The 17,061-nt window shown below is 41.6% G+C and overlaps 1 protein-coding gene across 1 annotated transcript; it reads left to right on the top strand.

The window, feature by feature from the left end:
• The first annotated feature begins 257 nt into the window (after positions 1 to 257).
• On the top strand, positions 258 to 2,755 carry LOC137500505 (putative nuclease HARBI1). Its single transcript, XM_068227422.1, has 2 exons — positions 258 to 642; positions 1,837 to 2,755. Exons 1-2 carry the CDS (start codon positions 284 to 286, stop codon positions 2,753 to 2,755), a joined length of 1,278 nt encoding a protein of 425 aa, XP_068083523.1. The 5' UTR covers positions 258 to 283.
• Positions 2,756 to 17,061: the final 14,306 nt, after the last annotated feature.

The raw sequence follows: 17,061 nt of genomic DNA, 5'->3' as shown, positions 1-17,061 counted from the left end.
TGCTTGTCTGGTCGCCGTTCACAACTTCCTTTCGCACAGGCCAGTCACTTGCATGTCCTACTTGATTCTCTCTAGCCTCCATTTCTTCGGGAGCCCACGGGGTTGGATACATCCTGTGTTAAATAGGAGGGCACGTTTGCAATGTAGTTATCAATTCTAGTGGGCCTGCTCGTGAATTGTATATTGGCCAGAATTCTTAGCTGTATAAGTGAGGCCGCACACCGGACGCGTCAACATCTGCAACGCAACATGAAAAACGACTCGCTTGTTTGTCGCACTCGTGATGCAGACTTGTAGCCGCACACCGGAGAAGCATGTGTCTGCATCAATACGCTACGCATTATCAGCTGTTAACATGGCCTCCTCGAGTGAAGATGATGTTTTGCTGTACATGTGGTTGAAATTGCGTAACAAGAGGAAAAGAAAATGGATTCATGATTTTAATATGTCGTGTGCTCAACATGGTGCTTATACCTTAGCGCATGATTTACTAAAAGATCCGGTAAAATTCCAGTCATACTACCGAATGTACCCCGAAAGCTACACAGAACTTCTTCAGAAAATTTCTCCATTATTAAGAAAACAAGACACAAACTACAGGAAGGCTATAAGTCCTGATGAAAAGCTACTTATAACACTAAGGTAAGTTCAAAGCTTAGAATAATAATTTGTTGTTAAAATAATTAAATTATTTATTAGATGATGAACACAGCTGCGAAATTGTTCATATTGACAAAGTATATAAATAATATGTGTGCAATGTTTTGGTTTTTTCACTTATAACTTCATACCATACAGTGCTGTCTTTGTAAGTACGTCTTATCAGTATGAGTGATCACGTTCTTCCTCGTTTTCTTCTGGTAAATTCTCTGCATACGAGAATGGTGAGATAGTATATGAGGAGCCCGTCTGACCACCGTAATGCAATACGGAAGTTGATGGATGGGAATGAGTATCACTACACTGAACATTCCTGGCTGATCCGTACAGCATGTCATTTAATTTTTGCTGCACAAACAACTTAAATGAGCTTTTAGCTGCAGGTGATAATTTTGCCACATCTGGTAGCAGGCTTTTGAAAAACAACTCATCAGGGTTATTACACTCCGCTTCAGCCGTACGCTTTGTTTTCATCTGAATATATGAAGAGAAAACTTCGTCAATATCCATTTTAATGGCACTTCTTTTTGTATCTCTTCTACGTGTTCGAGGTAGCGGCTGCATAATTTCTTGAGCACTATTCTCCTCGTCGTTTTCTTTTGTCATGGCAACTGATGATGGTTGTTCCTCTGTAGCAGATTGCTCCTCTTCATACGGATTTTCTACGTTTCCCACTTGTCTTCTTGATTTCGTAAATGGTGTCAAAAACGCCAAGTAGTCTGCAAGATAGTAGGGCTTTTTGGTTACTGCTGAACCACTGGTAGGAGCTTGCCTTAAGTATCTGGACCAACAGTTCCTACAGTTTCTCCATTTGTCTTTACAGGTGGCCACTGCAATGAGAAAATACACTTATTATTATTATTATTATTATTATTATTATTATTATTATTATTATTATTATTTATTTTATTTCATATAAAGGATGTCCTTGAGGCCAGAGCCCTATAGTAGGACTATACATACAATAGCTATACCAATGAATGCTTATTAACACATAAAAAATAAATTCACAACAAACATTTTATAACAAAAACAGTGCAGTTCAATGATATTAAATTTATAGAATGTGTGTATATGAGTGCAATTGTCAATAGTTTAATTTGGCTAAAATAATTTTTTACAAGCTTTTTAAAATTTAATTTAGCAGTAATAGTATTCATGGTCCTTTATTTCCAGGTACTTAGCTACTGGCAACAGCTTCAGATGCTTGAGCTTTCAGTTTAAAAGAGGAGAAACAACAATCGGCAAAATTGTGGATGAAGTGTGTTCGGCAGTATGGACAACACTTCAACCTGAGTTGATGCCTGCACCCTCAAAGGAGTTATGGGAGAATATTTCCGAAAGATATTTGGAACTCTGGAATATGCCTAACTGCATTGGTGCCATAGACGGGAAACACGTTCGTATCCAGTGTCCGAGAAACAGTGGCTCATCCTTCTATAACTACAAGGGCTATTTTTCTATTGTTCTATTAGCTTTGGTTGATGCAGATGTACTTTTCATTGTTATAGAAGCTGGTGACTATGGCAGAAACAGTGATGGTGGCGTGTTGCGAAACTCAGCTTTAGGAAGAAACCTTCAGCAGGGCACACTGAATATACCTGATCCCAAGAGGCTACCGAAAGATGATCACTGTTCACCATTTCCTTATTTTTTCGTTGGTGATGAAGCTTTCCCATTACAGAACCATATCATGAGACCCTATCCGCGAAGAGAACTTACAAATGAAAGGCGGATTCTTAATTATAGGCTTAGCAGAGCTAGAAAGAGTGTAGAATGTGGTTTTGGAATGCTTGCTTCTAAATTTAGAGTTCTCGGTACAGCTATAGCCTGCAAACCTGATAAAATTGACAACATAATACGAGCAATTTGTGTTCTGCATAACTTCATTAGACTAAAAGACGGCGTTTTTAGTGAACCGAGTGTAACAGATAAGGATGAAAATACTGACAATACGATGCGTGTGTTGCAGAGATTGCAACCCTGCAACAGAAGAGCAACAGTTGAGGCTGTTGAATTAAGAAATCACTTGTGTTCTTACTTTATGAAACCAAACGTAGCCCTTTCTTGGCAGAATAAGTACGCTATAGAATAAATATAGCTGCACTATACATTATCAGTAATTCTGGTTGCGCAAGAAATGTTTATTCTTACATAATTAAACATGTAATTACTGTACATGGACCTAATTAATAAATATGTTACTGAATGTAAGTTACTTACCATTTAAATTTAATTCTTTGGACACTGCATGCCACGCTTTAATCCACCTCGTTCTTATTCGAATGTCCTGGTAGCGAATAATCATATATTATTCGATATTTCTCCACGGATTGCACTAATTTAATGTTGATTTGTTCTTCATTCATGCTGGCACTTGTGTTCACTGGCACTGCTCAGAAAAAGCAGGAACAGAACTATACGAGAAGGTGTTTGCTTAAGACATGACGCATAGAAATGGAACATGCAGTGTCTTATCGCTCGTGTCTGCAGCAGGATGCTGATGATATCATCAAGACGCAGACCGGTGTGCGGCGATTTGTGTTTTTCCATTGCTTATCACTGTGCTCCTTTCTGATGCGTCATGTCTCTGTGTCGCTGACGTGACTTGACGCGTCCGGTGTGCGGCCCGCCTAAGGCTACAGGGTGAACTATGGACATGTACACTTTCCCTTTAAGGCGTTTAACATATGTCACTGAAATAAAATGGAACATAACGTCTTAAGAACAGTGAAGAGGAAGCCATAATTGAGTCAGTAATCGTGTTTAAAATTTTCCAATGAGTTGGTAATTGCACTACGTGCACCAATAAAAACCCATACTTCTCTTTTTGCCGCCGTTATACGTCACTCTGTGATCACCGGTGCTGAAGAAGATGCGCTGGCCTAACACATTGTCTCAAACTCCACCAACCGAGTGCTTTCTCCTGGCTTCTTCCCACGGCACCAGCTGTTTTAGGTCTGTTTCCATTACACCTCGCCAGGTAGCACTTCTCCTTAAATTATGGGACAGTTCGGTTACATACTATTCCGTTACATGTATGTATAACATAACTTCATTCTCCTCATCGCTGGCTGCCACCGCCGTTCAGTTTCTTCAATCAGTCAGTGATCTGCGTTTAGCCCAGGTGGCAGATTCCCTATCGATTGTTTACCTAGCTTTTTTAAACGTTTAAAAACCTAGGGAGTTTATCGAACATTTCCATGATAACTTATTAGAATCCCTTATTCCTCGTCCTGATTTGTCCTCTTGAATTCCAGCATTATCTTCATGATCTTTTCTACTTTTAAAAATTTCACTCATACTTGTTCGTTTACTAATCTCAATCCACGCCATCTCTCCACTGACAGCTCGAAACAATACCTCTCAGTCGAGGATCTCGTCTTCTTACTCCCAAGTCTTCCCAGCCTAAAGTTCGCAACATTTTCTCAGCACGACTCCTTTGTCGGAAACCACCCAGACTCAATCCTGCCGCTTTCCTCTTATAACCGTATGAAGTGATCTGCAACCTGTCTTTACAACCGCGTTAGTATGATTGCCCCAATGAAGATCATTCCTCATACTAACACCTAGCTATTTATAGTGTTCCTCATGAGGTACTTTCACCCCATCACCACTGTAATTAAAGATGAGAGGACTTCACTTCTTGGTTAAACTAACAACTTGATATTTCATCCCATTTACCATCATACCACTGTCCACTGTCCATTTCACAACGTTGTTTATGTCCCTCTGCAGTCACTCACATTCCTGTAACTCATTTATTACTCTGTACGGTAAAACATCATCCGCAAAAAGCCTTTTCTTTAATATTCCAGTTCTTTACTCATATCGTTCGTATATAAGACTCGCATTTGCTCGTTGGGGGCTCCACCTCCAAAACCCGGTTGCTCTGATTTAGAAATGGTCATTTAGAAAAATACTGTGGCGAAACGGTATGGTGTATCGACAAACGGATTGCGCAATCGCACTGCCCTCTTAGTGGCGTGCATTTTACATCCTAAGACATTTTCTCGTACCTGGGCTATTTATACCAAACTGTACATAGAGGTGGATGTTTCGATCTATGTCAAATTTTCTTACGCTTTTCACAAGTTGAAAAATTATTTTGTCGACTTAGCATACACCTTTAGCAGGAAAAGCGAACCTTTGACACGCGCGCCTCTTGGTGACACGCAAACACGTGTTCTGTGGCACGTAAGACAACATACTAACATATCTGAATGTTTTATCATGTAATAAATTTGTCGAAAATCTAGCAACATAGTGTATTATAACAATACGCTTTAATAAAGAAGTATGTGCCAATTAATTCTATAGATATAGTTAAAAAAAATATTAGCTTAAAGCAATAAATACCGTATTCTTAAAATTTACCTGGCTTTTAAAACGTAATGCTTCACTGATTTTTCAAAATAAAATTATGAAACATTCAGTCGGATGGATTTTTTTGCTATTTGCTTTACGTCGCACAGACACAGATTGGTCTTATGGCGACGATGGGATAGGAAAGGCCAAGGAATGGGCAAGAAGTGGCCGTGGCCTTAATTAAGGCACAGCCCCAGCATTTTCCTGGTGTGATAACCATTTTCAGGGCTGCCAACAGTGGGGCTTGAACCCATTATCTCCCGGATGCGAGCTCACAGCTGGGCGCACCTAACCGCACGGCCAGCTCGCCCAGTCGGATGGATTTATAGGTAATGCAATCTAATACCTAAATGAAGTCAAATGAGGGGTTCCATGATGATTTTTTAGAAAAATAACCGGTGGCACACTAGACAGCTAACACTAACAAACAATGCCTTAATTGACACGCTAGTCGGTAAAGGTTTGCCAACCCTGATCTATAGTCTTGAAACTTGGCAAGCATATCGACGGTGAAATGACCCTACAATTTTGGTTCTTTGACGTTTCGTCGTATCTCCATCAGCTGCACCTTAGATTGCTTTGGAAACTTAGATTCGGCTGACACTGCAGTACAGTTTCCTCATATTCCTGTCGTTTACCCATACATGTATGGTAGCTAGTATAATGACATTTGGTTTATGTATGGCAAATGGTCGTGCCAAGCAGACTGCTTTTCGTGCTTCTATCTGTCTTATACGTGTGTGAATCAGTAAAATAATATATGGAAAATAAACAAAATTGACCAAAACCTGGAAAATGAAAGCTCAATCTAAGGTTAAGGGGTCGAAATAAGACACAAGGTCATAGGACGAAAGCTGTAATCTTCAGTTTATGACCGAAAATGCAATCCGTTTAGCTCCAAAATACCTTGAAACGAAGGTCGGCACCACCTTAAATTTGGCTAAATATTCCGATATTCTTCGGACGTAAAATATTAAATATTAGAACATCTTGCAATTTCTCCGACGGTTGCTGGCTAAAAGCTATAATTTTATGAAATTTAGTATTTATAGCTCACCAGATCATTGCATCCGCCATTTTGTTTGGGAAGGGCGTAAAAATATGAAATTTGAAATTTTGGGAATTATTCCTTAGGGTACACCCAGAAAGCTATTTGTTTGACGAATTTCAAGTTTCTAGCATCTGGAAGTGGGTAAACATTAAAGTCAGTGAGTCAGTCAGTTAGCCTTGTGGCTATATATAATAGAGAAAAACGCGAAGGTCCAATAATACTGCCCTGCGAGACCTCCAACTTAATCATTACACGATGAGATAACACTTCATCTACTCTAATTATCTAAGTTCTACTTTCTAGAAATATAGCCGGCCATTCAACCACTCATTTGTCTAGTCCAATTGTTCTCATTCTCGTCAGTAATCTCCCATGATCTACCCTATCTAAAGTCTTCGATAAGTCAATAGCGATGCAGTCCATTTGGCCCCCTACTGTAAATCTGCTAAATCTTACTGGAATGATACAAGGTGAGCTTCACAGGAATAACATTTTCTGTTTTAACCGGATAGAAGGTCAACATTTAGCTAACAATGGGGAATTTTGGAGTATATCATATTATTATATTAACACGGCGGTTTCATTCGTCTTCATGCATTTCGCTTTTAAATTCATTCATACCCAGTGGCAATTTTAATATCTACCGTTTTACGCGATTCTTCCTAATGTTTTCCATGAGCGTGCAACTTTTGAAATGTGTTCCACATATTCATGGCTTCTTTGATTCTACTTTTGTTAACCTTCTGCTATGTGTTAGGATTTATAAGCATTAGAACGATAAATTAGCAACATTTTTTGAACCATGTGATAATTTTTATCGTTCAGATATTACAAATAAGTGTTTTATTCAGTATTGTAGAACAGATATACGTTTTATGTAAAAAAACAACTTTTGTTGCCAGAAACGTTACATATAGCCGACAGCATATCTTAGTGTAAATTTGGTATCAATATTTATCCGTCGTAAAGGTTAATAAGTTTTTAAAAAACATGTCTTAGTACGGTGTTCATCTTGCGTTCATTCAAGATACCATATTAATATGAAAATATGTTTTCTAAGTGTGAAATTTACTCAAGTCTAAAAGGATTAAGGCAGTGGTTATCTTGCACAGCGCATCCACGAAGCTGTGGCATCTTTCTCTATTAATCGTGCTCCTCTTCACTTCTCTCCGGCTTTTTCCTTATTGTCGACCCTCATTCTCGATGGGCTTAGTCCGCGAGTGTTTAGGCTTTGCACTTCGCCGAGCACCCTGGGGTTTTCCATCATGTTTTTCCTTCCGAATGCTTACCTGATTGTGTGTCCTGACCAATGAGCTGGTTTTCAGTGATTGTATCCGTAATTATTCATTTGTATTTACCTCTTACCAGTGTAAATGTAATATTCATTTGACACCTATTTGTAAAAACCTCTAATAAAATAGTGGTGTGGTTTGTGCATCATCATATCTCTTAACCACTGCAGAGAGTTCAGAAGAGGAACGTCCAAAAACTCTACCCAAATAGTTTTCAAGTGTAACTCTTGAAATTTATTAGCTCACTCTTGGCCATCAATTGTACATTCACAGAAAATATACTTGCTCCACTATTGAGCGCAAATTCTAGCGTTAAAACATATGATATTAATACTTGTTGTACCACAATTAACTATAACTATCACTTGGCAACTTTCGATTAAATCAAATTTAAATAAATAAAAAATAAATAAATAAATAAATAAATAAATAAATAAATAAATAAATAAATAAATAAATAAATAAATAAATAAATAAATAAATAAATAAATAAATCTTCTTCTTTATCTGTTTACCCTCCAGGGTCGGTTTTCCCTTGGAGTCAGCGAGGGATCTCACCTCTACCGCCTCAAGGGCAGTGTCCTGGAGCTTAAGACTTCGGGTCGGGGAATACAACTGGGGAGGATGACCAGTACCTCGTCCAGGTGGCCTCACCTGCTATGCTGAACAGGGGCCTTGCGAGAGATGCGATGATTGGAAGAGATAGACAGGGAAGTGGGAAGGAAGCTGCCGTGGTCTTAAGTTAGGAACTATCCCAGCATTTGCCTGGAGGAGAAGTGGGGAAACCCACCGAAATCCACTTCCAGGATGGCTGAGGTGGGAAACGAACCCACCTCCGCTCAGTTGACCTCCTGAGGCTGAGCGGACCCCGTTCGAGCCCTCGTACCACTTTCCGAATTTCGTGGCAGAACCTGGAATCGAACCCGGGCCTCCGGGGGTGGCAGCTAATCACGCTAACCACTACACCACAGAGGCGGACAATAAATAAATAAATAAATTAATTAAATGAATGAATGAATAAGAGTGCAGGTAAATGGCCACCAGAGGTCACCATAGGTTCCCTCACTTTAGAATATTAATAATGATAATAGCCATATCTGTGGTGTAGTTGATAGTGTGATTGACTGTCAGCCGCGGAGGCCCGGGTGCGATTCCCGTCTCTACCACGAAATTTGAAAAGTGGTAGGAGAGCTGGAGGTTGGAACGGGATCCACTCAGCCTTGGGAGATCAACTGAGTAGAGGGGATTCGATTCCCACCTCAGTCATCCTCGAAGTGGTTTCCTGTATTTTCCCACTTCTCCTCCAGGAAAATGCCGGGATGGCTCCTAACTTAAGGCCACGGCCACTTCCTTCCCTCTTCCTTGTCTATCCCTTCCAATCTTCCCATCCTACACGGAGGCCGCTGTTCAGCCTGGGAGAAGTACTAGTCATTCTTCCCAGTTGTATACTCCTACCCAATGTCTCATGCTCCAGGACACTGCCCTTGAGGTGGTAGATGTGGGATGCCTCGCTGAGTCCGAGGGAAGAACGAACCTTGGAGGGTAAGCAGATTAAGAAAGAAGAAAACAGCGCTCCCGCACCGTTACTCAGCGCCACGTGCTGCGAACTGTCAGAACACACACACACACACACACACACTGTTTAAATAGTGCTATGAACTCGTAAGAAGGAAGTATGACTCATTGAATATCGAATTTTTGTGACCACATTTTAACTGAGACCTGTAGTTTAGATCCTTTCCAATAGAACAAATATGACGTAGGCCACCATAGCTCAATTGGTAGAGCAACCGACGCAAAATCGTGAGCTTGTGGGTTCGTATCCTCCTGGTGACCCATTGACCATTTTTGTTCTGTGGTTAACATCTCTTCAACACGTACTATGTACGTATAACTCGACATAATAGGTTGAAAGTCGATATCGATAAGTCATCATCATCATCATCATCATCTGTTTACCCTCCAGGTTCGGTTTTTCCCTCGGACTGAGCGAGGGATCCCACCTCTACCACCTCAAGGGCAGTGTCCTGGAGCTTCAGACTCTTGGTCGGGGGATACAACTGGGGAGTATGACCAGTACCTCGCCCAGGCGGCCTCACCTGCTATGCTGAACAGGGGCCTTGTGGAGGGATGTGAAGATTTGGAAGGGATAGGCAAGGAAGAGGGAAGGAAGCGGCCGTGGCCTTAAGTTAGGTACCATCCCGGCATTCGCCTGGAGGAGAAGTGGGAAACCACGGAAAACCACTTCCAGGATGGCTGAGGTGGGAATCGAACCCACCTCTACTCAGTTGACCTCCCGAGGCTGAGTGGACCCCGTTCCAGCCCTCGTACCACTTTTCAAATTTCGTGGCAGAGCCGGAAATCGAACCCGGGCCTCCGGGGGTGGCAGCTAATCACGCTAACCACTACACCACAGAGGCGGGCCGATATCGATAAGTATGACTCATAATTGAATATATTCCGTGAAAATTGTACCTAAAATGGAGTATAAATTTCAATTTTTAAATGTGTGTTTTTTTTTTTTGTTTTTTTTTTAGCTATTTACATTCCTGATGTTCAACTAACGGAGATAGATACTTTATATTATTTTTTAATTTTTTTTCTTAGTCCGCCTCTGTGGTGTGGTGGTTAGCGTGATTAGCTGCCACCCCCGGAGGCCCGGGTTCGATTCCCGGCTCTGCCACGAAATTTGAAAAGTGGTATGAGGGCTGGAACGGGGTCCACTCAGCCTCGGGAGGTCAACTGAGTAGAGGTGGGTTCGATTCCCGCCTCAGCCATCCTGGAAGTGGTTTTCCGTGGTTTCCCACTTCTCCTCCAGGCGAATGCCGGGATGGTTCCTAACTTAAGGCCACGGCCGCTTCCTTCCCTCTTCCTTGCCTATCCCTTCCAATCTTCCCATCCCTCCACAAGGCCCCTGTTCAGCATAGCAGGTGAGGCCGCCTGGGCGAGGTACTGGTCATACTTCCCAGTTGTATCCCCCGACCAAGAGTCTGAAGCTCCAGGACACTGCCGTTGAGGCGGTAGAGGTGGGATCCCTCGCTAAGTCCGAGGGAAAAACCGAACCTGGAGGGTAAACAGATGATAATGATGAATTTTTTTCTTAGGTAATGTTAAAAGGTGAGAAATATTTCGGGGTCGTGGAATGAATAGTTTCTCATAAATTTACCTACAAAGCTGCCTATCTAAGACGCAGGTTTTACATCTAGGTTCCCTTACGCTATGTGGATAGTAGCCTCTTCCGGGTAAGTAAGGAGTTACTTTTATTGCTTTCAGAGGGTATAAATCTGATAAAGTTTTAAAATGTCTAAGACTTGCCGCACCCGTGAGTCGTAGCTCACCCAACTTTAACTCTCAGCACATATAGATCATTGCACTCTCCCACAGGAAATCTCACCACTTCTCCCTTTCCAAACCGAGTCCACTCTCTGGTCCAGTAATGTGATTTTCTGCAGCATAGCAAGCCACAAAAAATGGTCGCTTGGCCGAATTCCAACTCGGCTGGTTCGTGTTGGTCAGTGTGCTGGGGTTACGGGCCCCCTCGCTGTCAGCTGTAAATGGGTGACATCTGCAGCCTGTAACGCGAACCCCACATGAACTTACTTGGCTACAGTCTGGTTCTGGTAACAACGGGGTACTGCATGCCATTAAGGGGGCACATACACCGTGAGATGTCAACATTTCCGTTCTCTCCTTTTTGCATATAAAAGAAAGACCATACCTTTTATAGCTAAATTCGGCATTTTGGCATATATATGGCGTATTACATGAGATCATGTGCACATCTGCAGATACGAAGTGTTGAACTTTCAAAGCTATGTTCCCGAAAGTTTGGTTTTTGGAGGGAAAACGCAATATCTCTGGAAATATTTGAGAAAACTGCATAAAACTGGGCATAAATATCCCTGTTAATGGTCTCTACAGGATGAATCACGTTCATGAAGTTATATTTTAAAATACTCTAACTAACATATAATTGGCCGGCCCCGTGGTGTAGGGGTAACGTGCCAGCCTCTCGCCTGGAGGCTCGGTTGGATTCCCGGTCAGGTCAGGGATTTTTCTCACGACCTGAGGGGTGGTTCGAGGTCCACTCAGCCTACGTGATTAGAATTGAGGTGCTATCTGACGGTGAGATGGCGACCCCCGGTCTCGAAAGCCCAGAATAACGGCCGAGAGGACCACACGAACCCTCGTAATCTGTAGGCCTTCAGGCTGAGTAGCGGTCGCTGGGAAGACCAAGGCCCTTTCAAGGGCGTTAAGTGCCGTGGGGTTTGGGGGGGGAACATATAATTGGAAAATTAAACAAAAACTGTTACAATTTTGAGAGAAATTTAAATTTTTAATTATTTAAAATAATGTCCACTATAACATGCATAGTGCTTCATCCTTTAGATTTAGCATCTTCTGTACAAGAAGAAACAATCAATCAATGCAGATCAGTATTTGTATTTTTATTAGATCGTGTTTTTGTGGTTTAAAAAAATTAAAAGCAATTTAATAACTCATGTAATACTTAATAATCTGTTCCCATTCATATATGAAATGGAAGCTCTATGTGTCTGCTATATGTATGTCAGTTTCCTTAATTCTGTGTTGCATATTAGTGAAGCTATAATGTAAAATTGTCAGTATGCATAAACTGATATCCCGCGGCGTCTGAGCTTCCTTAACACTCATCTCCATGAAACAGTGTTCTATGATGAAAACCTTAAGAATTCAACTAGCTGATGAACCCGTCGTCCGGGTCACCACGTTTACGACACTTGACATTTTAGCTCAATGTTACAGACCACTGAAAGTCAGTTTTGCATTAGAGCCAAATTTTGTTAGAGTCACTCACTCAAATATGAACTCTTTGTATTTAGTTGGAACCGTATAGCGATATTAAGACATAATTTCCCGTTACACTTTTCCAAATTGCGGACTTTTAATACTCTCATGTTCATAAAAACCAGAACACCTTGAAGGACTGGGTCCTCCATGGGTACTGATAACTTGTTCCAAGCGTTATGGCATCGACGCGTATAAGGCGAGAATGACGTCCTGGAGTATAGCCACCCATGCTGTATTTACTTGTACCACAGTTCTTTGTTGGTGGTTGGCATTGGGTCACAGCGTCGCACCCGTCCTTTCGTCATATCCCACACATTTCCGATTGGCAACAAGTCCGGTGATCGGGCGGGCCAGGGCAACATTCTGACATCCTGCGAGAACAAGAAGGCACGTGGTCGCGCATTGTCCTGCGGAAATACGGTGTCTGGGGTGTTGTGCAGAAAGGGTATGGCTACGGATCACAGGATGTCATTTATGTAGGTCAAACAGGTCGCAGTGCCCTGAACACGCACCAACTATGATTTGTGGTTGTGCCCAATAGCACCCCGCACCATAAGACCTTGAGTTGGCGCTGTATGTCGTGTGCGATTGCAGTCAGTGTGATGCCTCTCCCCTGTCTGCGGCGAACCAAAATGCGGCCATCTTTTCCAAACAAACAGAGCCTGGATTCGTCCGAATACACTATCTGCTGCCATTCCTGTCCCACTGAAGTCGTTCCACACACATTGCAGTCTAGCATGTTAATGCGCATTACTCAAAAGTAGGTCACGTGGACGACGCGCCGGTAACCCAGACCGTAATAAACGGCGACAGACTGTCACTCCTGAAAATGTACGATGCGTTACACCGTTGCACTATTGTGCCAGAGCCAAGGAGGACGTACATCTGTCCTGCAATGCCATTCGGATGAGGCGTCGATCTCTTCGGGGGGGGGGGGTAATCTGGGTGCTGCGACTAGACTCATCTCGTCGTGTTCTACGGCCTTCTGTGAACCTTTCTGTACACACCCGTTACACTGACGGCATACTTCGTCCGATTCGAGCAGTAATTTCTCGGATGAATGCGTCACGTTCTCTCTTTCAAATTCACTCATTTGACGGTCCGGTTCTCACATACGTCTGCGAGGCACCTTGCACTTCTGCTCAAGTCACACTTATCCATTACCTTCCCTTTATAGTGACAACGAGAGCCGCAGGCATATTATACCAGTCGGTGATTTTGCGCCGAGATATCGATGTGGTCCTTGAATCTGAGGGCCGAAATGTTTTAAATGGTAATCCTTTATTTAGAACGTACTAATACACATAGAGGTTCTACTCCACAACGCGTTTTAGAGGCTAATTCATAAAAACAGATCCCCCTGTGGGTGGGGCGGTAGAATAACACACACGGTACCCCTGCTTGTCGTAAGAAGGGATGAAAAGGGGCATCAGGGTCTTTAAAATGGGGAGTGTGGATTGGCGATCACGGGCCTAAGCTGAGTCCTGGCACTGCTTCCACTTACTTGTGCCAGGCTCCTCACTTTCATCTACCGGTATCCCATCCGATCTCACTGGGTCAACTCTTGTTCTTTTCCGACCCCGAAGGGATTATAGCACTCGAGATCTAGGCCGAATGGTCGAAGCACAGAGAATATTGTATTGAAAGAAGTGTTATGAACTATATTACAAATATATTATATCTATTAAATGTTCATAAAAGTATTGAAATTTGCAAGCAACACAACATGACTACTACAGGCATAACAAGGCGAGTTATCTGACCTACGTATAACGAATGCAAAGAAGGAAGCTAAGGATAACATAATGGCAAGCATAATTGGCCGTCATACAAATTTTACTGAAAAATGGAAGGGTATGTGTAGGTACCTTAAGACAGAAACGGGTTACAAGAAGGACATTCCAGGAACAAGGAGAGTGTGTAAGTGAGGATCTTCAAAAGGCAGAAGTATTCAGTCAGCAGTATGTAAAGATTGTTGGTTACAAGGAAAATGTCCAGATAGAGGAGATGACCAACGCTAAAGAAGTATTAAAATTTACGTTTGTTAACAAGTGATATTTACAATAAGATACAAAAGTTGAAAACTAGAAAAGCGGCTGGAATTGATCAGATTTCTGGGGATATACTAAAGACAATGGGTTGGGATATAGTACCATATCTGAAATACTTATTTGATTATTGTTTGGTTGAAGCAGCTATACCAAATGAATGGAGAGTTGCTATAGTAGCTCCTGTGTATAAACGAAAGGGTGATAGATATAAAGCTGAAAATTACAGACCAGCAAGTTTCACATACGTTGCATGTAAACATTAGGAAGGCATTCTTTCTGATTAAATTAGACATGTTTGCGAAATTAATAACTCGTTCGATAGAAGGCAATTCGGTTTTAGGAAAGGTTATTCCACTGAAGCTCAACTTGTAGGATTCCAGCAAGATATAGAAGATATTTTGGATTCTGGAGGTCAAATGGGCTGTATTGTGATTGACCTGTCTAAAGCATTTGATAGGGTAGATCGTGGGAGACTACCGGCAAAAATGAGTGCAATCGGACTAGACAAAAGAGTGACTGAATAGGTTGCTATATTTCTAGGAAATAGATCTCAGAGAAGCTTTATCTGACCCTGTAATAATTAAGAGGGGAATTCTTGAAGGCAGTATTATTGGACTTTTATGTTTTCTTATATATATAAATGATATGAGTAAAGAAGTGGAATCAGAGGTAAGGTTTTTGTGGATGACGTTATTCTTTATAGAGTAATAAATAAGTTACAAGATTGTGAGCGGCTGCAACGTGACCTCGATAATGTTGTGAGTTGGACAGCAGGCAATGGTATGTTGATAAACGGGGTTACAAGTCAGGTTGTGAGTTTCACAAATAGGAAAAGTCCTCTCAGTTTTAATTACTGCGTTGATGGGGTGAAAGTTCCTGTTGGGGATCATTGTAAGTATCTAGGTGTTAATATAAGGAAAGATCTTCATTGGGGTAATCACATAAATGGGATTGTAAATAAAGGGTGCAGATCTCTGCACATGGTTATGAGGGTGTTTAGGGGTTGTAGTAAGGATGTAAAGGAGAGAGCTTATAAGTCTCTGATAAGACTCCAACTCGAGTATGGTTCCAGTGTATGGGACCCTCACCAGAATTACTTGATTCAAGAACTGGAAAGAATCCAAAGAAAAGCAGCTCGATTTGTTGTGGGTGATTTCCGACAAAAGAGTAGCGTTACAAAAATGTTGCAATGTTTGGGCTGGGAAGAATTGAGAGAAAGAAGAAGAGCTGCTCGACTAAGTGGTATGTTCCGAGCTGTCAGCGCAGAGATGGCGTGGAATGACATTAGTAGAAGAATAAGTTTGAGCGGCGTCTTTAAAAGTAGGAATGTTCAGAATATGAAGATAAAGTTGAAATACAAGAGGACAAATTGGCGCAAATATTCATTTATTGGAAGGGGAGATAGGTATTAGAATAACTTACCAAGGGAAATGTTCAATAAAATTCTAATGTCATTGAAATCATTTAGGAAAAGGCCAGGAAAACAGCAGTAGGGAATCTGCCACCTGGGCGACTGCCCTAAATGCAGATCAGTATTAATTGATTGATTGATTGACTGACAGTATTCAGTCACGGCGAAGTTATGTCGAGCAAAATAGTTTGAAAGTGTTAAGATCTAGAACGGCCGAATTGTCGAAGCACGGAGAATATTGTATGGAAAGAGGTGTTATAAACTATATTACAAATGCTTTAAATGTATTAAATGTTCATAAAAGTATTGAAAATGCCAAGCAAAACAAGATAATTACGACAGGCGTATCAAGACGAGTTATCTGACCTGTTTGCAACGAATGCTGAGGTGCAGCGCGGGTCATCTAATTATTATTATTATTATTATTATTATTATTATTATTATTATTATTATTATTATTATTATTATTATTATACCACCTCATGATATCCGCACACAAGGGGTAAGGAGTATCCCTCGCCCTTTCTCTGGCAAAAACAGGAACATATTTTTTTAAATTTTACTGCCGATCTGCTGGACTTTGGAGCAATTTTCCAGGTGAAATTAAACAATCGTCCTTACCTGAGTTCTACTGCAGAGAAGATTATGAGGTGGCAAAGTTAAAAAAAAAACGAACGAGTGCTTGTTCTACATTGAATGAGGGAGAGTCGGAGAGCAAGCGTGAGGGGTGTGTATGTTGTGGGATTACGGCGGGATGATGGGGGGAGGGGGGTACTCAGAGAGTGTGTGGTAAGGAGACAGAACGCTGTTCGTGTGTGTCTGTGTGAAAGAGAATGCGCGAGAGTAATGAATCTATTGTACATATTATAAATATCAATAACTATATAAATGGTGTGTATAAAACCTATTAAAAACCGTAGTTTATCCATGGAGACTGGAGACTCAAATAATGAACCATCTTCCGTCCTTTTATCCTAAATTGGTAAATTAAAAAATTAATAATAATTTACCGAGCGGGTTGGCAGTGCGGTTAGGGGCGCGCAGCTCTGAGCTTGTTTTCGTGAGACAGTGGGTCCGAATCCCACCGTCGGCAACTCTGAAGATGGTTTTCCGTGGTTTCCCATTTCCACACCAGGCAAATGCCGGAGCTGTACGTTAATTAAGGCGACGGCCGCTTCCTTCTCACTCCTAGGCCATTCTTGTCCAGCGTCGCCGTGAGATCTATCTGTGTCAGTGCAAGGTAAACCCAATTGCAGAAAAAAAAAAAAGCAATAATTCAATGCCTTGTTGCCTCCGCAGAGCCCTGTTACAGGTCCTTCGAATTGACACCTTGCAGGCGACCTGCATGTCTGAGAAGATGGGGCCCATCCTACGATGAATTCTAACGCTCAATATGGC

The sequence above is a fragment of the Anabrus simplex genome, chromosome 4 (assembly GCF_040414725.1).
Source record: "Anabrus simplex isolate iqAnaSimp1 chromosome 4, ASM4041472v1, whole genome shotgun sequence".
NCBI lineage: Eukaryota > Metazoa > Arthropoda > Insecta > Orthoptera > Tettigoniidae > Anabrus > Anabrus simplex.
The sequence above is the reverse complement of the archived record's forward strand: the minus strand, read 5'-3'. Positions and strand labels throughout refer to the sequence as shown.

What these genes read in the sequence shown, in the direction of transcription:
- LOC137500505 (XM_068227422.1), top strand. Translation starts at nt 284, where the DNA reads ATGCAGACTTGTAGCCGCACACCGGAGAAGCATGTGTCTGCATCAATA. An exon ending in AAGCTACTTATAACACTAAG is followed by an intron (nt 643 to 1,836) that starts GTAAGTTCAAAG and finishes CTTTATTTCCAG; the next exon opens with GTACTTAGCTACTGGCAACA.